This window comes from Oncorhynchus mykiss, chromosome 1, assembly GCF_057628025.1.
Source record: "Oncorhynchus mykiss isolate SJ-2025 chromosome 1, ASM5762802v1, whole genome shotgun sequence".
Lineage (NCBI taxonomy): Eukaryota > Metazoa > Chordata > Actinopteri > Salmoniformes > Salmonidae > Oncorhynchus > Oncorhynchus mykiss.
In genome coordinates, this window is record NC_143022.1 from 85,374,400 (window position 1) to 85,396,391 (window position 21,992).

Consider the following 21,992-nt stretch of genomic DNA (forward strand, 5'->3'; position numbering starts at 1 on the left):
TGTGGTCTACAGATGTGGGTGAGCAACACAGTATGGAGGCCTCCATGGGCCCTAACCTTGAGGAGTAGCTTCAGTACACAGGTGAGGGAGAGAAGCACAACCGGTCAAACTATTGAGCATTCAATATGGAACTTAGGGACAACTAAATGCTTGGAGGAAGTTGTTGTGCTAAGTGTGACAGAACTTGAGCCATTTTTTTGGTGTGAACATTTATTTGCATGTTTTTGAATTGCTAGCATTGCCTTTTCTATTTAGTCAAATGTGTGGACATCTTTTGTCTTAATGGGCGAGCATGTCGCAGGAGTGACATGCCGTTAATTACTTTGCATGCTATTGCCCTAATTGAGTGTTCCTAACTGATAGATTCACGGAGCAATGTGATTGGCTCTGTATAACCCTTATTGCCTCTGAGATAGATGCTCAGATCAATTAACTCAACATTTCTACGATCCACTAACCCTAAACTTAACACTCTGCCATATAGGCCTACTCGGATGTGTTTATGGGCCTGTTTGAGGTGTTTTTGCTTTAGTCCTCAAGTCATGGTTATATATTGCAATTGGGCTAGTAAGTTTATTTTGCAAGTTTATTCTATTCCCAACTATTTTCTGTCAACTGTAAATGCAACTTCTGGATCTTGTCTATCACCTGCCCTGTAAAATAAATCTCACCTGTTTTAGCACCTTAACCTCTGACTCCATCTCAACTGTTTCTGCCCCACACCAACTAAATAGGCTGCTGAATTCCTATTTCATTAGATTTTATTTGCAACATACAAATTAGCTAATGTATTGTAGTGCCTGTTACTAGTCAATAGAATGTAATGGCTGTTTCTGCTAGTGATAGGTAGTCAGGCTAATACCAAACTCTTCAGTCTTCCTGATGTCAGTCTTGGCTCCTTGTTGTAGGCATGTGGCGATAATGATGGGGGGGGGGGGGGGGCTGTGCTTTTTTTACTGATTGGTTCTGATCCAGGAAACAAACATTTGAGAACCAATCCAAGCTCAGCCCATTTATGTAAGACTACTGCATTTACAACAGGCACCTGTCCAGACCAGTGTCACAGCTCTCTCTCGCTGTGTACCATGTGAGTCGTGTCAGCCAGGCTAACTGAGGGACATAATACACTCATATGGAAGCAGGAATAGAGTTAGACTTATGTCTAAGTAGATAATAGGAAGTAGTCAAATTCTCTTTCGTGCTTTGGTCCTTGACACACATTGTGCATAGGTAAGACATCTAACGGCATCAGTCGCTTAACACCGAGTTATTTCTAATGCATGCCCATGGGGAACAACCACGTCTGTAGGCCTAAGCACTAATAGATATTTAAACACATGCCTATTCAATTATATGAAGATCTAGTCAGAGGATAAACATGTATACTTTTAAGATGCAATCAGTGGCCTGTTTTAGCTAACCACCTCGTTAACAAATGGATCGCTCCTAGACAATGTCTTGCTATATAAAGAAGGCATCGAGGCATTCAGTTACTGTTTGATTGAACGGTAGAATGGCCAAAACGACTGACCTAAGAGACTTTGAGCGTGTTATGATTGTCGGTTCCAGGTGTGCCGGATCCAGTTTCTCAAACAGCTGCCCTCCTGGGCTTTTCACACGACTGTCTAAGGTTTATCGCAAATGGTGCGACAAAATAAAATCATCCAGTCAGCGGCAGTCCTATAGGCAAAAACAGCTTGTTGATGAGCGGTCGAAGGAGAATAGCAAGAAGAGACAAATAACCGCGTGGAACGGCACTTCAGGATGCACACCTCGTCGATCCTTGTCATGGATGGGCTATGGCAGCAGACGACCACACTGGATTCCACTCCTATCAGCTAAAAACAAGCTAATTTCCAATAAATATCGAGGGTCTCATTCTGGTGACATGATGCTTGGCTGCCGTTTGACAAATTAAAATAATTATGCTCTTTTGTCCATAATCTCATGTAGGCCAGTGGTTCAATTTTTTTGGGGGGGGTTGCTGTGCCACCAAGTACATTTGGTTTTACCCAAAGTAGGCCTATGCTTGTAGTGGATTTTACCAGAACCTATGGTCTCATGGGTCCTAGCCTTGGTTGGGAAACACTGTAGGTAGTGATGGGTCGTTTGCGAAGAGCCGGCTCATGTAGGTGAACGGGAGAAGGCTCGCATAGAGGAGCCGACTCTATTTATCTGAAAAATTTAAGATATGAATAATCAAAAGATTTAACTTAATAGAATTAACTAATTCAAAGAACGAAAAAATTAAATGTAGGCTTAAATGCTCAAGCACACATTCATTCTGCCTGTCTGCTCAGACTGAAAACAGCTGGAAAATTAGTCGGAGGCACAGTAGCATTTGGATGCATTTGAATAATGTAGACAATGTTAGAGCACAGTAGAATTTGCCAAAACAAAACCTTATATAAAGCCGGTTCTACGCACACCGGCATATGCGAACTGTGCACCCAACTGTGAAGCTAGCCATCATCCATGTCTTACCCACACAATCAAACTGATTGTAAGAGATGCTCTGAAGGTGATGAAGCCCACTGTCCACAAAGTGAAAGCAGCTGTGGAAAACTTCCACAGGAGCACAGTAGGTGCTGAAAAACTAAAATTTACACAATGCCAGATGGGGATGCCTGAGCTGAGGCCTAAACAAGGTGGAATTCAACATTTTATATGTTGAAGCAGTTTCTTGAGTCAAATGATGCCATCGTCTCTACCCTGGCCATTGTCAATGCACCTGTTGATGCTCTGACCCAAGAGGAATGGGAGGTGGTGGAGGTGTACAGAGTCCTGGAACCCTTTGAGCAGGTCACTGTGGAGATCAGTGGAGAGAGGTACAGTAAGCAGTTAATGCTACATTATTTAATCCAGTATTATATATGTATATGAGCAGTAGATGAGAATGTAGTATCAGTAGGAAAGCACATTAACCTGAACTAATAAGTTACTGTTCTCTCTCTTCAGCTATGTGACAGCCTCAAATTATACTCCTGTGTAAGGGTCTGCAGCGAATCACAGCCAGCCACCAGAGAGAAGCAAATGTAACCACAGGACATGTGACAGAGTTGATGGACACCCTATGTTCATCAATGGAATATAATCCCGTAATATCAGAAACCGCTGCACTTGACCCCAGGTTTAAGAAGTTAGCCTTTAGTGATGCCAGAGCGATTGAGGCTCTTCAAAGAATAACCTCAGCAGCAGGGAGGAACAGCCCCAGCAGTCAACTGGCTCTGGCACCAGGGCAACAGGAAGAAGAGGGATCAGATGGAGCAGAAGCACCAGCAGTAGTGCCACAAACGTCTGCTGTTTTACGAGAGAACAACTGAGCACGAAGGAATCCCTCAGCAGATGCCATAATGGAGGTTGAATCCTATTTGGAGGAGCCCCTCGGCTTACTAAAGTCATGACAGGGAGACTCTGCATAGTGGCCACATCCGTTCCCTCGGAGAGGGTCTTCTCGAAAACGGGACAAATAATTACCGAGAGAAGAAACCGCATCAGTGAGGCAGCTTGCATTTCTGAATGCAAATCTCTCATAAAAGCAAGATATGGTCAGTTTTGCTGTGTGCTGCTGGTTATAACATGGCAGTAAACTGGAACCTCTTTTCTCTCTTTAAGTGGGATGCTGCAGTTTTGTACATTATTTATTTTTCTTTATGGTGCAATATTCTATTATGATGTTCAGATTGTATTAGTTTTGAATGGTTAGATTTATATGCACTTTGTTCATATACATTAAATGCGAACGTTAAATAGCATTATTTTTCATAACAAACCAATGCATTTATAAATACATTGTGGTTAAGGTAGAGTATGACTTAATTTAATTATAATTGTTTTTTCACTAATCATAGTCAAACTATCGCAAACTGTTTGACTTGAAAAATAACCGTTTGGGAGCTAAACGAACCGGCTCTTTTTGGTGAGCTGAGCCGAACAAGCCGCCTCACTGAAAAGAGCCGGAATACCCATCACTAACTGTAGGTTATACCCGCACTGTATCAGCTAGCTATTTGCCAGAGCGCAATACCACATTGGGTACATTCGCTACATAACACTTTTTTTGTGACAAAACCATCAGAGTTGAAAATGCAATGGAACACTTTTTTTTTATTCAGTACATGAGAATTTAACCCCAAGTTATTTTTATGTGCACTGTCATCACGCACATACTTTTATCGGCAATAAGTACATTTGATGAAAACACATCTCTGGTGAGAAAATGCGCATATTTTATTTATGTGGATTTGAGAATATTCGCATGAAACTCCGTCACAAATTGGATGGAAACTCAGCTAGTTCTTCTGATATATTCACTATACTTTTGCCATTTTCCTTTATCAATCTCAATGTGAACGTGTTTAATGTGAATCTCAGTAATAAATTGATCTGTCAATTAGATCATTCATTAAATGTCTTACCAATGTTGGTGTGATAGGACAAGTCTGATCCTTTCAGCAGTTAGGAACTACTTCTATTCAAATTTGAATCGTATTCCACGGGATCAAACATAGTTGTCCATGAGAAGTTACACACGGAAATGGATGAATCTATGATAAATACATATTTCTATTCATAAGGGGAAAAAAGTGCGTAAGAATGTTTTTTGTATTGACAGAAAAAAATCTAGTCACAGCCAAAAGCCTTTTAAACTTTTGATTTTGTAATTATTTTGTAATGAATCTGCAAGTATTTTTTTAGACAGGCAAACATGTGACAGGTAGAGGGGTCTTTCGGTTGATAGGCTGGATTTCATTACATTGCAGTCTCCTTCAAGTCGCCCTCCAACCGGTGAAGTTTACTGCTAGCCTTATCTTTTACTGGTAAGCAAAAGCAACTAAACTGGATTTTATTTTAAAGGAACTAAACGACATTTGCCGCGGTTTATGACCACGCTTGCTCGAGAACTGCCTGACACACTATCGCTAAATGTGCCTAGCATTAGCTATCTAACTAATGAGCTTTGCTGCTGGACCTGTATGTAACCTTATACTAGAAAGGACAACTCATGTCCGCTGCACATGTGTGTTAAATGGCGTTCACCGGATTACTTTGAGCTGCTCTAGGATAATGACCTAGCTAGTAACATTAATGGAGTCTCTGAATTGCACAATACCCAGTAGTTGATTTAATTGGACGGACAGGGTAGGAGCCAGTAATTGGCTGGAGAGTGGACATATGTATCAAAACGTCATGCCAATAAAGCGAATTGGAATTAAACTGAGTGAAGCGCTTCCCAGACCTAGCCCTACATTCCTCTGCCTGGCTTTAACTGAGTGAGTCACTGAGGTGTGGCCCAGCGTCAGTTCAGATAAATTAGCTATCCAGAACCAGACAGGCCACTTATCATACCCACTCAGATAATCAACGTCTGCAAGGGAATCCTTTCTCTGGGCTGATAGAGCTAGCTGTTATAGACAGGCAACCACACTCTTTATTGTATAGTGTAGGGCTATCCAACCCTGTTCCTGGAGAGCTACCATTCAGTAGGTTTTCGTTCCAACCATAACCTAGAGCACCTAACTATAGTAATTAGCTGGTTGATAAACTGCATCACGTTAGTTACAACTGGGGTTGGAGAGCCCTGGTAAAGTAGTTGGAAAACAGTTTTTTTTTTTTGCCTAGTGGATGACTAGCTGTGTTGGATGAGTACTTATGTTCATAGACAGGGACTCTAAGCGGGCAAAACATTTTAGTGACTCTTGACAGTGGAGAGAAATGAGTTTCCTGCTATACACATTTTGCCTTGACTTATGCCATTTTAATGATATCAGAGTGAGCATGACTAACAAATCAATGGTGGTCCGTCCCCTGGGCGCCTTCCCCTGCTTTCGGTAACTGGTCAGTATTAGGCCATGATAGCTGGCTAGACTAATTATCAATCTAAAAATGATGACATGGCTAGTTGAGTGACTGACATGATGAGAAATTGCTGATGCACAAGCAAATGTTGAACTTTAACCCATGTGTATTTTACTATTCAAGCTTTAAACAGTAAGTTGAGACCCTGACAGAGTACCTAAAATACAAATTAAATGTTTTTTTGTCGTTGGGGACCTGCTAGCGGCCTGGGACCCTTATGTCGCTTATTATTCCTATCCCTGTTCATAGATTCAAAATAAATTGGTTTCCAAAGCAGGCAATTTGTAAATCAAAATGAACTCTGACTGTTTTGTGTAATGTATACATTTTTTTCTCCCTGCTACAGGTGTAATGGCTGTGCCTCCATCATATGGTGACCTCGGCAAGTCCGCCAAGGACATCTTCAGCAAAGGCTATGGTACTGTACATTTCACTCAAACAAATATACTGTAGTGGTCATTGTTTGTAATGAAACACATTTGTTTCAGAACAGGAAGAACCAATAGGGTGAGTTTATTTGAGGGATTCTAACCCAATTGGCAGGATGGTGTTCTATCTCGGCTCTGCATGTCATCCTGTAAGATATTAGTGTATGAAGTATTACATTGTGCTAACACTGATTTTATTTAATGACTATTTCCCATTTGTGAAATATGCATCAATGGTTGACTGACTTTGCTTTCTCCCTGAAGGGTTCGGCCTGGTGAAGCTTGATGTGAAGACCAAGTCCGGCAGCGGAGTGGTAAGTTGACTTATTTTCTTTCTAATTATGTGTACTTTCAAAATGAATGTAGAACTATCTCTATTCTACTACTGTGTATGTGGTCTTTATGATTGCAGTAATTGTGTAATACTTTGAATTTGCAACCCTGAGAGCTTCACAGGAGCAGTATAGTTCAATACTCTCCTTGACAATAAAACCCCAAGTGAATTAAGATATTTTTACAACATTTGTATTTATTCATATCCTGATGTGAACCTTTTTTACAAATGTTCTGCAGGAGTTCAAAACAGCTGGCTCCACCAACACAGACACCAGCAAGGTGGCGGGCAGCCTGGAAACCAAATACAAGAGGTCAGAGTACGGCCTGACCTTCACAGAGAAGTGGAACACTGACAACACCCTGGGAACAGAGATCACCGTCGAAGACCAGGTTCGGATTCAACAAAGCTGTATTGAAAATGCTTTTTGTAACACAATCGGTGTTGTGTTTGGAGTTTCTCACAATAGCCTTGACACACAATTGAAAAGAAAGCTGATTCAAACAAGTAATGAATGTTCGATATGTAGTGATCACATGAAATGCCGGAAGATCAAACTTGTGTTACCAGTCTGGTTCTCTGTTCTTGTTTTCTTTAGATTGTCAAGGGTCTGAAGCTGACATTTGACACAACCTTCTCACCAAACACTGGGTAAGATTACAAATGTACGATTTCAATGCAGAGGACCAGTTCTAAAAATGTATTCATTCACTACTGTAAGTCACTCTGGATAAAAGCATCTACTAAATGACTAAAATGTGGTTCTAGTACTTAAAATGGTGTTTCATGTGTTTGGACATATGGGTACTGATGCTATTAACATATAGCTAGCCAAGAAGAGTCAGTCCAGCACATAGTGTCCTTACATGAAGGTAACATGATCTGGGGTGTGCAGTCCTCACAGGCTTGTGGGTAGATCTGAGGTGACGGGGTCAGTCAAATTATCTTCAGCCTGAAATGGCACTCATCTGTGTAGAATTGATTATTATTATTTATTATTATTATGTTTTCTTGCTTGTATATTTGAATGGAGATGTTTATTCTCCTAGTTGGGCTCCAGATTTTGACAATTTAATCAAACTATTTTTGGGGTGGCTAAAACCATGATTCGATCAAGCAGTAGCCTAAAGTGCATTACTAGATTTGAATGTTTTATATAAATTGTAAAGTCTTGTCTTTTTCGTCAGTAGGACGAGCTGTCGCTAATGGGGATCCTAATAAAATCCTAATATCCGGATTCCTCCATGAAAGTCTGTGCCCAGCCCCTGTGGCTGTTTCACTCGGCATGCTCTGAGTAGGTTAGAGGGAGGGGGAAAATAGCAACTGCTGTGACTTTTGGAGAGAAGGGCCTCAGCTTTCTGTAGGTATTACATTGTATTTCTCAACTCTCAATACTGATTGTTTAAGCATAGTTTTCAACCAAAATAACTGGTGTATTGCTGAAGTATACAGAGCACTGGTAGTGCACATCGGCCATTTGCGGTCATTGCATAGGCCTATATAGACATCATTGGGTAGTATGCAACAGTTTTTTTTTATTACATTAAATTTACTGTTCGATTAATTAATTACAAGGCTAACTATAGCAGCCTATTATAGCTAATGAGTTTTCACTTCCCAAATGAACCAGCCTATGAGCTATTTGTACATAAAAAGATGCTAGCAAATGTAATGTGTATTGAATAAAATAAATCTGCAATTCTGGGCCCTAATTTTGCGAGTAACGTTATAGCAATAATGACACATTTGTCAACCCATAATGCACATAAAAATATCTTGATCGTGTGTTCCTGCTTGGACATGTTAGATGAAACAATGTATTTCTTGAATTATACCATCTCAGTAGCACTGTGAAATACTTTATAAGATAGCTTTGTGTGTGACCAAAACCTATGCAGTAGTTCCTCCCCAGCCAGTCCACATAGTATTGGCTTTCCTGGAAGTGTAAATCCCGTGGTGACACATGGTGGGCCACATGTTGGGGTTGTGGGGAGGGGGGGGGGTATTGCTGCATGTCCACTGAGCTCTGGGGGAGGTGTTTCCGCTAGGTACAGATATAGGATTTGGGAGGGGAAACTGATCCTAACTTTAACCATTAATGGGGGGGAGGTGCAAAACTGACCCACGGTCAGCATGTAAGGGCAACTTCAGTCTGCTGAATTCTACAGCTTGTCACACTGCCTAGGCTATCAGTTTAGAACTGGCCTTAGTGTCATTTAGCACAAGCATTTTATGGGGCTCATAATGTGTTATTGTAATCTCTAGTTGCTAATGATGTGTGTGAATGGAGGCTGTGTGTTTGTGCACTTACTGTAAACCTTGTTGGCTAGTGTGTAATGACGATCCAGAAAGACATTGCTCAGGATTTGTATTGCTTGTGGACTATTTGATTAGGAACATAAGACTGTGTGGGTGAATTACTACTGGAGTGAGAGGTTTTCAAGCTCTTGGTTTCTCCCAATTGCCTTCATATTCTGTTACTGTTGCTACATTTCCATTAGACTGGTTATTGTTGGCCTGAGCTGTTTGGCTTTTAAATAAAAATATTTAACTTCAGAATGTAGGCTAACAAAATATGTTTTTTGCTACAACGACAGCAAGAAGAGCGGCAAAGTCAAGACCGCCTACAAGCGCGAGTTTGTCAACCTGGGCTGTGACGTTGACTTTGACTTCGCTGGCCCCGCTATCCATGGAGCGGCCGTCGTTGGTTACGAGGGCTGGCTCGCCGGCTACCAGATGACTTTTGACACGGCCAAGTCTAAGATGACCCAGAACAACTTCGCTGTGGGATACAAGACCGGAGACTTCCAGCTACACACCAACGTGTAAGTGAGAGCATACAATGTATACAAGTGTATGAATTTCCAGTCCTCTGCTATGAGCATACAATACCAACTACCTTCAAGGGCAAACATTGTCTATTCAATTGTGTGTATTTAAAAAAAATAAATTAAAAAGCGCACACAATGAACATAGATGACTGGACAGCTGTAGTCAACCTGGAAATTATAGTAATCATTGAATATCTGATTAATAATGATTTAACCAGGGATCAAAACGTCAGGCCCTACAAACTGCATAGCATGGTAAAGGCTACAACTTGACAAATATTATCTTATCACTCCTTCTCTCCCTAATCTTGTCCCTGGTGGTTGTTACAGTAATGACGGTGTACAGTTTGGTGGCTCAATCTACCAGAAAGTGAGTCCAGCGCTGGAGACAGCGGTCAACCTTGCCTGGACTGCCGGCAGCAACAGCACAAGCTTCGGCATCGCAGCCAAATACCAGCTGGACAAGAGTGCCTCCATCAGTGTAAGTACTGTGCAGGAGTGACTCTTTGGGCCAGTTTTCCCAGACAGAGCTTTAGTCTTGTCCAGGACTAAAAAGCTATGTCAATTGAGATTTTCCATTGAATTCACATTTTAATTTTGTCCAGGACTTGGCTTAATCTGTGTCCAGGAAACCATCCCTTTGTCTTACTGTATCCTAAGAACACATGCAAGAAACGCTCAAGTACTTACTAGTGCTGTTTTCTACACTCACTACATACTTACTAGTGCTGTATACAACACTTACTAGTGCTGTATACAACACTTACTAGTGCTGTATACAACACTTACTAGTGCTGTTTTCTACACTCACCTACATACTTACTAGTGCTGTATACAACACTTACTAGTGCTGTATACAACACTCACCACATACTTACTAGTGCTGTCTACTACTGCTACAGCACTCGCCACATTGTCTGGCTCTCCAGGATCAGAGTTGCCCACTCTAGTTTAGAAGGCTGCCGTCGTTAGGAACCTTCCTCTGCCTTTTGGCTCGTAAGTTAAACAATTGATTCTGTTTTTCAGGCTAAAGTGAACAACATCAGCCTGGTCGGTCTTGGATACACCCAGACGCTGAGACCAGGTAAGACCTCGTTTTACAGGAGATTTAAGGATTCTCTTACTGCTGATACTACAGGTTCTCTAAGTTCCCTCAAGTTGAAATGTTAGATTACCACTCTTGTCTGTAGCCCACTACTTCTCTATGAGCAACAGATACTAATGCAACATCCTCTTCCTGAACCAAAGTGCTCAACGTGACCTGCATACAGTATTGCATCTGTAAAAGAAACACATTGTACAGTAAATGGGGTGGGGGGGGGGCGTAGGACTCTTTCAGTTAAAGTGCACGTATACACGCCACCCGGCACCAAAGTTGATTTTAAGATGATGCTTTACTGGAGACTCAAAGCAACGGTCGGCCAATAGAGAGATTTTATGTCAATTTCAGCAACTGCCATCATGCTGTTTTGAAGGGGTGATCTCGACTTGATCGCTAATCATCTCAGCAAGTGAGTCCCCAGTAATGCAACGTCCTATTCACGTTGCTGTCACAGTGTACTGTTATTGTTATAGGTGCACTCCTGCAGTGTTTCAGAAGGCTCAGGTAGAATGATGTTGGACAGACTAGTTTCGCTTTCATTTGAAAAAGGAAATCATTGAGCTCTATAATAGATTTTCTATCCTCAATGATGAGAATGTTGACACCAGGGATGGAACGTAAGGAATTTCACTGCTTTGATAGTAGGCTAGTATGGCACATGTCTCAACAGTACTGTCTTCCGGCCAACGGGCTTGCTTAATTTCCATCTCTGGTTGACACCTATTTGATTTATTTTACCCTCATCCTGAATGCGAGCCTTGTTGTCTCTCCTCTGTTGCAGGTGTGAAACTCACGCTCTCTGCCCTGGTGGACGGCAAGAGCATCAACACTGGAGGCCACAAGCTGGGCCTGGGGTTGGAACTGGAGGCCTAAACTATCGTCACGGCGAAGGGGATAAGGGAATATCAGCAGAATCTGGCCTTATGATGTATTTCCAACTCAAACCAGCAAGAGGATGTAACATGAAAAGGGGCGTGTTCAGAGGCTACAACAACAAGAGAAAGAAGCACTACGGTCTTTTATTTTTTACAGTTTTATGACGGTAGCTATTTCCGTCATTCTTTGGTGTACATGTTTGCTTTGTAGTTTCCATTAAAAGACACTTGCAGTGGGTCAGTAATTTATACACCTTCTCATTGTATCTATCCAACACTGCCATGACAATGAAATGTGCCACACCATTCTCATCCCAATGTGACCAGAAACTTCACTTACAGTGCATTCGGAAAGTATTCATACCCCTTGACTTTTTCCACATTTTTTTACTTTACAGCCTTATTCTAAAATGTTTTTTTACATTTTTATATATAAAATCCCCCCCCCCCCCCCCTTATCAATCTACACACAATACCCCATAATGACAAAGCAAAAATTGAAATATCACAGTGACATAAGTATTCAGACCCTTTACTCATTAGTTGGTCACCTGTAGCTCCTATATTTATCCCTTAAGTATTGTTCTTTATATGGTGAGATGTCAATTGATTGGTTAAATGCGGTGGGTGCTTTTGGTCATACTTACTGATTTGACCACTTCTAACCAATCATTTGGTATTCTGTCTGAAGACATTTATCATTTGCAACCACGTTCTTCAGCATACTATTTCTCTCCTATTTATTTAATTACTGTCGTATGACATCTCAAACCCTGATGGGTATATCAAAGCTGTACATGAAGAACTCTCTTAATCGGAAAAGTTTTTGGGTGGCTTGAAACAGTAAGAATCTAAGTTTGGGTAAAACCTGTAATTCTTGGCCGACCTGGCAGGCTTGCTTTTGTTTTCTGCATTGCTACAGATGACTACAGGAGTGGTTTAATGTTCACAGTAATGCCAAACTGCCTGGATACGGTCTGGCTGTGTGTAGGCTCTCCCAGGAGCTTCATCTGGGCTGGCTGAGACAGCGATCATGGGAAACTTGGGAGATCCCTTTTGTATGTTTTAACTTTTCAATCAAGTGTTTGAGCTCTACAAACCAACTCCTGATTTTTATTTTTTTTGTGTGAGATGATCAACTCGAACCTTGGGAGGTCTTGATTATCAGGGTTTCTTTAAAGATGGGACAATCCCAACCGTAACATTTTAAAATATGTTTATCGACAATCTCACCATGTAAAGGAACAACTTAATTTAAACCATTTATGAAATGCACCTAACTGGATTTGTCAATTCCATCAGACCCCATAAAATGCATTTAATTTGTTGTCCCAAGTGTTTAAATGCCTTGCTTGTTTCATTCTAACATTTAGAGTATTCATGTACTTTAATACAAATCTATACTTTTTCTACCATTGTATAATGCTTCAGGGATAATTTCATTGGCATGTTTTTCTAGATTCAGAACATAAAACAAAACAAGATTCATATACTTAAAAAACAATGTTTCACAACATACAACAATTTCAAAGACTTTACTGAGTTACAATTCATATAAGGAAATAAGTCAATTGATATTAATTAGGCCCTAATCTATGGATTTCACATGAGTGGGAATGAAGATATGCATTTGTTAGTTACAGATACTGTACCTTGAAAAAAATGGGCCTCGGGATCTTATGGTATTTTTGTGCTTTCAAATTGCCAATCCATAAAATGCAATTAGTTGTGTTGTCCATAGTTTATGCCTGCCCATACCATAATCCCACCCCCACAACCATGGACCACTCTGTTCACAATGTTGACATCAGCAAACTGCTCGCCCACACAACACCAACACATGGGTTGGCGTGGTTACACTTGGTCTGCAGTTGTGAGGCCGGTTGGACGTACTGCCAAGTTCTCTAAAACAACTTCTGGCAACCGCTCTGGTGGACATTCCAGTAGTCAGCATGCTAATTGCAAGCTCCCTCAACTTGAGTCATCTGTGGTATTGTGTTGTCTGACAAAACTATAAATGCAACATGTAAAATGTTGGTCTCACGTTTAATGGGCTGAAGTAAAAGATCCCAGGAATGTTCCAGAGGCACAATAAGCTTATTTCTCTCAAATTTTGTGCACAAATTTGTTTCATCCCTGTTAGTGAGCATTTATCCTCTGCCAAGATAATGCAGTTGTGGCATCTCAAGAAGCTGATTAAACAGCATGATCATTACACAGGTGCACCTTGTGCTGGGGGCACTAAAAGGCTAAATGTGCAGTTTTGTCAAACAACACAATGTAATAGAAGTCTCAAGTTTTGAGGGAGAGTGGAATTGGCATGCTGACTGCAGGAATGTCCACCAGAGCTGTTGCCAGAGAATTTAATATTAATTTCTCTACCATAAGCCGAAACCTACAGAGTTTTAGAGAATTTGGCAGTACGTCCAACTGGCCTCACAACAACAGACCAAGTGTATTGCGTCCTGTGGGCGAGCATTTTGCTGACTTCAACGTTGTAAACAGTTGGCAAAAGCAGGCAAAAGCTACGGACAGTGAACACAAATGCATTTTATCGATGGCAATTTGAATGTACAGAGATAACGTGACGAGATCCTGAGGCCCATTGTCATGCCATTCATCTGTTCATCATTCATACGCCGCCATCACCTCATGTTTCAGCATGATAATGCACTGCCCAATGTCGCAAGGATCTGTACACAATTCCTGGAAGCTGAAAATGTACCAGTTCTTCCATGGTCTGCATTGTCACCAGGCATGTCACCCATTGAGCATGTTTGGGATGCTCTGGATTGACGTGTACGGCAGCGTGTTCCAGTTCCCGCTAGTATCCAGCAACTTCACACAGCCATTGAAGAGGAGTGGGACAACATTCCACAGGCCACAATCAACAGCCGGATCAACTCTATGCAAAGGAGATGTGTCACACTGCATGAGGCAAATGGTGGTCACACCAGATACTGACTGGTTTTCTGATCCACGCTCGTAACTTTTTTGTTAAGATATCTGGGACCAACAGATGCATATCTTTATTCCCAGTCATGTAAAATCCATAGCTTAAGGCAATACATTTATTTAAATTGATTTCCTTATATGAACTGTAACTCAGTATGTTACGTTTATATTTTTGTTTATTATAAAAGGCTCAACCGCAAGTCTCTGCCATGTTATGGGGAAATAGGATGTGATGCCATCTTATCAGGTGAAATACAGCACAGTATGTAAGAATAGCTGGAAACAGAAGTGCTCTTCAAATAGCATTTATTGCTCAGCACATTCAGGCATGATCAAATCCCATTATCAACCATTCTCATTATCATCCCTATGCACATTATCATCCATTGGTCAGAAGTAAATAGATACAGCAAAATACAGCTTTTGATTTGTTACATTCAATATTACAGTACATCTCTCTTGCAGGAGTTCATTAATTGTGCCTCATAATCAGGGGCGCATCTTTGGTTTTAGAAGTGGGGGAGCGTTATTATTATTGTAAAAAAAAAATATATATAAAGTTGGATAAACACTCCAAACAGCCTCCCCAACCACTTGGAGGCATCCACATGGTCCTAGAGCACATCGTTGCCTGTTTTGTAACATATTCCAATGATGAAACTGGGGGGGGACAAAAATCTAATTTCAGAATGTGGGAGGGGGACATATCCCCCCGTCTCCAGTGAAAGTTTCGGCCCTGGTCATAATTGACAGTCACGAATCATGATACTTTACATTTTAAGGTGGAGCAGTTCTCATATTGCTTTAAAGGCTTGCACTAACCATGCAGTTTTAAAGAAAACCTCTACTGACCTCTAAATCTAGTCATTATATAAAGAGGTTAAGTCCAAAGTTTTAGGTTTAGCCTGCTTCTCTGCAATTGGCTCAGCAGCTTCTCCTGTTGATGTCTTCTTCGCAGTTTTGTCATCTTTGCTCTCTCCATCACCTCCTGTAAAGCCGTTCTCGTCTATTTTAAATTGCGCCTGTCCTTTTATCTTCTCATCATCTGTCTGATCTTTCAAACCCACGGCTGATACATCCTGTTCTTTCACTGGTGATATCTTTGTAATAGATATCTCAACACTCAGAGGCCTTGGTCTTCAAGCTCTCTGTCTTTGGGTTCTGTAACCTTCTCAGGCTCTTTGTCCATACTTTCCTCTGGTTTCTCCTGAGTTGTGTTGCTTTCTGGCACCCCCCTGTGTGAGTCCTTGCTCTCTACAACTGCAGGCATCTGTTCCTCTGGTGGTGTGATTGTCTTAGCTTTGTCACCACTGCCCATCGTTTCACTCTCTTCTGTAGGGCTGGTCGATGATTCTGGGGTGAGGGTTGAGTCTGGTTTAGGGGTGGTCATTGATTCTGGGGTGAGGGTTGGGTCTGAATTAGGGGATATTTCCTGTTTGGGGGTGATGGTTGGGTCTGGTTTTGGGGAAGTTTGTACTTTAGGGGCGACTGCTGGTTCTGGTTTTGGGGAAGTTTCCTCTATAGTGGTGACTGCTAGTTCTAGTTTTAGGGCAGTTTCTTCTTTAGCGGTGACAGCTAGTTCTGGTGGTGGGGAAGTTTCTAATTTAAGGGTGAATGCTGGTTCTGGTTTTGGGGAAGTTTCTTCTTTAGGGGTGACTGCTGGTTCTGGTTTGGGGGAATTTTCTACTTTAGGTGTGACAACTGGCTCCTGTTGTGGGGATGTCTCCTCTTTAGGGGTGACAGTAGGGTACGGTTTAGGAGATGTCTCCTCTTTAAGGGTGACAGTTGGCTCCTGTTGTGGGGATGTCTCCTCTTTAAGGGTGACAGTTGGCTCTGGTTGCGGGGCTGTTTCTTCTTTAGGGGCGACAGTGGCGTCCGGTTTAGGGGATGTTTCTTCTTTAGGGGTTACGGTTGGCTCCTGTTGTGGGGATGACTCCTCTTTAGGGGTGACAGTTTGGTCCGGTTTTGGGGATGTTTCGTCTTTAGGGGTGACAGTGGGTTCCGGTTTAGGGGATGTCACCTCTTTAGTGGTGAATGCTAGTTCTGGTTTTGGGGACGTTTCTTCTTTAGTGGTGACTGCTGGTTCTGTTTTTGGGGAAGTTTCTTCTTTAGTGGTGACTGCTAGTTCTGGTTTTGGGGAAGTTTCTTCTTTTGCGGTGACTGCTGGTTCTGGTTTAATGGAAGTTTCTTCTTTAGGGGTGACAGTTGGCTCTGAATACAGGCTTGTTTCTTCTTTAGGAGTCACAGTGGGGTTGGGTTTAGGGGATGTCTCCGATTCTTTCCCCTTGTCCTCACTCATTGAGACATCTTTTGTGACCTTTTCTCTGCCATTATGTTCCTTCTGCACAAAACTTTTTACACTATCATCCTTGCTGCTCACTTTTTGCTCTGTCGGACCCACCTCCTTTTTAGGAGTCTTTTGCAAAGGCTCTTCCTTACACTCACTTGTTGTGCTGAGAATTCTGTCTGGCATTTTACCTCCTACTGTTCTCTCATCTTGTGTCGTTTTTACACCAGAATCATCAGGTGACTTCACCTGCTCCACTGTCTCCTTGGTTGAACTGGTGTTGAGCTCTGCAGTGTTATCAGAGGATTCCATGTCCTTCTCTGTGGGCTCAGGGAGATCCTCTTCTTGTGTTGTCACAGCACTCTCTGCCTCTTGAGGTTGGTCTGACTCTCTGTGCTCCTGATCAGGTTTCTGCTCCAGTGTTGGGGCACTCTGGTCTGTCAGATCTACCTTTTTTCCCTCTTTGATGGGACTTTCTTTTGGGCTATCTTGTTGTTGCTCTGTTGGGGCACTCTCCTCTTTCAGATCTACCTCTTTTTTCTCTTGTAAAGGCCTTTCTATTTTTCTCTCCTCTGACACCTTTTTGGGTTCTTTGGAGATGTTCTCTGTGGGGACCTGTGGTTCACCCTTTATTGAACTTCCTGTTTTGCTATCCTCTGACTCTGACGTTTTGGGTTCTGTTGAGATGTCACCATTCATGGGAACCTCTAGTTGGGATTTGCCTTGTTTTGGGGTGTCATCTTTTTCTAATGTCTCGTTTATCTCGCTGTCTAGCTTCTCTGTTGTGTCCAGTTTTTCCTTCTCTCCCTCACTGGTGGCCTCAGCTGATTTGACTTCACTTTGTGTATTTTCACCTCTGTCAATGTCCTCTGTCTTTTTGATTGCATCTGGCTCACCCCCCTTTTCCTCCTCTCTTTCATCATCTCCCTCCTCTCCATTTTCTCCCTCACTAGGGCTAACTCCATCTCCATTTACCTCGACCTCTGCTGATGTGACCATCTGCTGTCTCTTAGACTCTTCCTCCTGTTCACCCTCTTCCTCCGGGGCGTCCACTTCAACATCCACTTTACCTCTAGCTTTCTCTTTCTGCTCATCCACCTGTTCCCCACTTCTCCTCTCAGCTTTGTCACTCTCTTCTCCCTGCTTCTGTCTCAACTTGTCTCCCTCTCCCCCGACCGTCTCCTCGGAGCCTGTCTCCTCAATCTCGGACATCTCCATGTCTCTGGTGGTCTCAGAGATGATCTCCTCAACAAACTTGTACTGGGGTTCAGACCTGCGTGTGGGCCCTCCCTGCCGGGCCAGGCAAGGCAGGGTGTAGACGGGGGACTGGCGGTAGATGCAGGGCATGGAGATGTGGGTGTCAGAGATGGTGTACAGATGGGACTCCTCACCCTCCAGGAGTTTCCTATAGGGAGACGTGTTATTACCATCATGACTATAATACAGATATGTCCCAATGTGTTAGCCTCGTAAATGCCAGACTGATCAATTCTGCACACACACATGTCAGCTCGTGAGAACAGTGTGTGTGGATATGTCTGAATATCCATATCATGAGTAAAGTGTCATTCTGTGTTGTGAAATGGTCTATGTTCATTTGATGTTAAATATGAAATCAAACTATTTCAATAAAATGTCTACTGTTTCATTTGTTTACTATTGACTGTGTTTTGTAGTAATCTCTCACCATCGCTATGACACTTTTGCACAGTTTTGCTGTAACACAGCACTAAGTTGAATCACATGTGTTAGCGCTGGGCTAGAATAAAATGTCCACACCCCGGGTATATTCAGAACAATATCCAGGAACAGACTAAAAATATACAGTATTTTCCTCAGTCAATGATTTTATATATGGGAGAGACAGAGCTGATGTCTCTTACCTGTAAGAGAGAATCTCCACATCCAACGCCATTTTGACATTCAGCAGGTCCTGGTTCTCTCTCAGGTAGCCAGACATGTCTAGTTTAGCATTGGTCAGCTCATTCTCCAGCTGCCTGATAGTGTCCTGGACAGAAAAACACACAATAAGAGTCAATAATAGGGTCAACCAGCCACTTTGTCTGGTATGACAACAAGGAGAAATTTAGGGGGGTAAATATTGTTCTACCCCTATAGGCCTATATGAGAAAATTATATTCCAGTAATGATACAGTTCACATGGGGCCTATATTTGTGGCCTACACCTAGTACATAGACCTGAATACAAATATGAGTCATAAACATGTGGATGTTTACTTACAATTGTTAGAGGTACAAAATAAACCAGTCTACCTGGTAATGAATCATTTCCGCATAGTGACGCTTCTCCAGCTCGTATAGTTGTTTTTCCAGGGCCTCTCTCATTCCTTTACCACAGTCCAGTTCAATTGTCTTCCCCTGCAGGTGCCTTCTATTCTCCTGGATCTCCTGCTGGGTTGCCTTCAACGCCTCTCTGTTACTTTCTGCCGCTTTGGTTAACTTTGCGAACTGGACACGGAAGCCCTCCTCGGCTTGCTGAAAGTCGGAGGTGGCGTGACCTTCTAACTGCACACGGATGTCCCGGAGAGCCTCTGTGATGTCAGGTTTGCCAAACTTGTACGCCTTGACCGTTACTTGAGCCTCTTGGAACTGGGCCACCATTTCTGATACCTCGTCCTCATGGTTCTTCTTCAGGAAGTGGATCTCGTCCACCAGAGATTGCGCTTTCTTGTCCAACTGAAGTTTGGCGAGGTATGCATCGTTGGCGTCCTTTTTCAGCACAAGGATGCCGTTCTCTGCGTTCGAGCGGTCACGTGCCTCCTGCTCATACTTGTCTCTCAAGGTGAGGAAATCTTCCTCCAGGTTCTGATGCTCTATCTCGATCTGACGCTTCTGAAGGGTGATGTCATGAACTAGGTTCCTCAGGTCCATAAGCTCCGGCTCGTGCTCCTGGGCCAGAGACGCAGGGGACTGTGCCTTTAGTTTGATTTCCTCGATTTCCCTCTCAAACAATTCATTTTCATGCTCCAAATGACGCACCTTCTCTATGAATCGGGCGAAACGGTCGTTCAGCCCATGGAGCAGTTCTTTCTCATTCCTTTTTGTCAAAACCTCGGTAAATGGGTTTGATAAATCGAAAAGGCTCTCCGATGATCTCGGAACGGATCCGAATTCGCTCTTCAGCGTCGTCGCATATCCTCTGTTCGTGTATGCGATAGTCGACTCAAAGCCAACGGTCCTGGATGCAGAGGGGGATCCGGTCAGTTTGGGTTGATAGCAGCAATACTCAGCTTGAGCTCCCCTATGCGGAGAACCCGAATGATAGTCCATTCTGTGGCTCATATTGCCTCAGTAAACTATGCAGTGTCAGTGTGCAGGCTAAGCAGCGCGGCTCCTACCTTTTTATACCCCCTCTGTCTGCTCACGCTGAAGAATGGAACTGTCTATAGTGCTGAAAATGTATAGCATCAGCTGTAGGCTTGACTGTCTGCCAACGCTTGCGTCCTCACCTGTGTTCTCTCTCTCTCCGTCTCTCTTTCTCCCTCATCGTTTTGTCTCAGACAGCATTGACGCATAGGAGTTTCACTTCGAAACGTCGGCAGTCTACAATGACACCTCAAAATTAAAAGTCATATGTCTTCAATACATTGTCAGGTGTTCAGACTATTGTTTTATCCAAGGGGCTTAAATAATAGAAAGGGGTTGCAGAATCTGGTTTGGCTGAATGTGTCTGCCTTGTAATTTAACTGTATATTACTGTATATAAGAGACAGTAATGCAAGTGTAAAATAGTAATGTAAGAAGCCAAGACATAACTGCTTCCATTTCTCAGTCAAGCAGCACTTTTCAATGGCATTTCAAACACTTTTCAACCTCATATTCATCATCTCCAGCACCAAACCAGTGAAAATTAGGTTGGAAATGGGTGGAGTTGCCCATTAATCTTGAACCTTTTTACAAATGTCTACATGAGGAAAATGCATGGGTCTGCTTGGCTTGGCGGAGACAGACTGGCTGAAAGGGGTTGGACTGGATGTGTTCCAGTGATACAGCTTTCATTTACACCTCACAGTATATGGTAGGTTGCTCATAGAAATCAATGATGGATTTCAGTGAATAATGTGAATATGATATCACATGATATTTACTCTCTTAATCAGACATGAAAATCTCTATAGAGCGAGATTAGTAAATAGAAAATGTGACTAAACAATGTCTCAGCAAACATATTTTTTATTGTAAAATAGTGTATCATCACTAAAATAAACACTACATTAACTCATGTCACTTGATAGATGTATGTTAGAAAAGGATACACAGTGATTCACATATTTTAACACATTTCATATTCAACATTTTTATAATTTCGAGGTATTGTAATATGTAACACCTAACTGTCCTCACCCCACCCCTATACAAACATAAGTGTTGAGAAAGTGCTTTTAGATCAGGTGAAAGTCACTCAGTAGATACAATGACTGTACAAAACATGAGGAACACCTTCCTAGTATTGTGTTGCACTCAATTCATTAGGGCATGGACTCTACAAGGTATTGAAAGCATTCCACAGGGATGCTGGCCAATGTTGATTCCAATGCTTCCCACAGTTGAGTCACTGTCAACTTGTCTGAATCTCCTTTGTGTGGTGGACCATTCTTGATACGTCTGGGAAACTGTTAGGCGTGTAAAACCCAACAGCGTTGCAGTTCTTGACAAACTTAAACCGGTGCTCCTGGTACCGACTACCATACCCCGTTGAATGGCACTTAAATATTAAGTCTTGCCCATTCACCCACTGAATGGCACACACACAATCCATGTCTCATTTGTCTCAAGGCTTAAAAATCCTTCTTTAACCTATCTGCTCCTCTTCATCTACACTGTTTGAAGTGAACTTAACAAGTGACATCAATAAGGGATCATAGCTTTCACCTGGATTCACCTGGTCAGTCTATGTCATGGAAAGAAGAGGTGTTCCTAATGTTTTGTAAACTCAGTGTATATAAACTGAATTAAAATATAAAATCAACATGCAACAATTTCAAAGATGTTACTGAGTTACAGTTCATAGAAGGAAATCAGTCAATTTAAATAAATCACTTAGGCCCTCATCTATAGATTTCATATGACTGAGAGCGCAGATATGCATCTGTCTGTCACAGACACCTTCAAAGAAAAGTAGGGGCCTGAATCAGAAAACCAGTGTCTGGTATCACCACCATTTGCCTCATGCAGCATGACACATCTCCTTCACATAGAGTTGATCAGGCTGTTGATTGTGACCTGTGGAATGTTGTCCCACTCCTCTTCAATGGCTGTGAGGAGTTGCTGGATATTGGCACAAACTGGAACACGCTGTC

At 42.2% G+C, this 21,992-nt stretch overlaps 1 protein-coding gene and 1 long non-coding RNA gene across 2 annotated transcripts; one reads left to right on the forward strand and one right to left on the reverse strand.

The window, feature by feature from the left end:
- Positions 1-221: 221 nt before the first annotated feature.
- On the reverse strand, positions 222-4,525 carry LOC149985669 (uncharacterized). Its single transcript, XR_016497557.1, has 2 exons — positions 4,419-4,525; positions 222-2,806 (listed from the first exon to the last, which is right to left on the reverse strand). It is a non-coding gene; the product is annotated as an uncharacterized LOC149985669 (long non-coding RNA).
- Positions 4,484-11,678, forward strand: LOC110530588 (non-selective voltage-gated ion channel VDAC2). Its single transcript, XM_021613789.3, has 9 exons — positions 4,484-4,820; positions 6,206-6,277; positions 6,552-6,601; positions 6,861-7,013; positions 7,220-7,272; positions 9,219-9,446; positions 9,783-9,933; positions 10,479-10,536; positions 11,336-11,678. Exons 2-9 carry the CDS (start codon positions 6,211-6,213, stop codon positions 11,425-11,427), a joined length of 852 nt encoding a protein of 283 aa, XP_021469464.1. The 5' UTR covers positions 4,484-4,820; positions 6,206-6,210; the 3' UTR covers positions 11,428-11,678.
- The last annotated feature ends 10,314 nt before the right edge of the window (positions 11,679-21,992 follow it).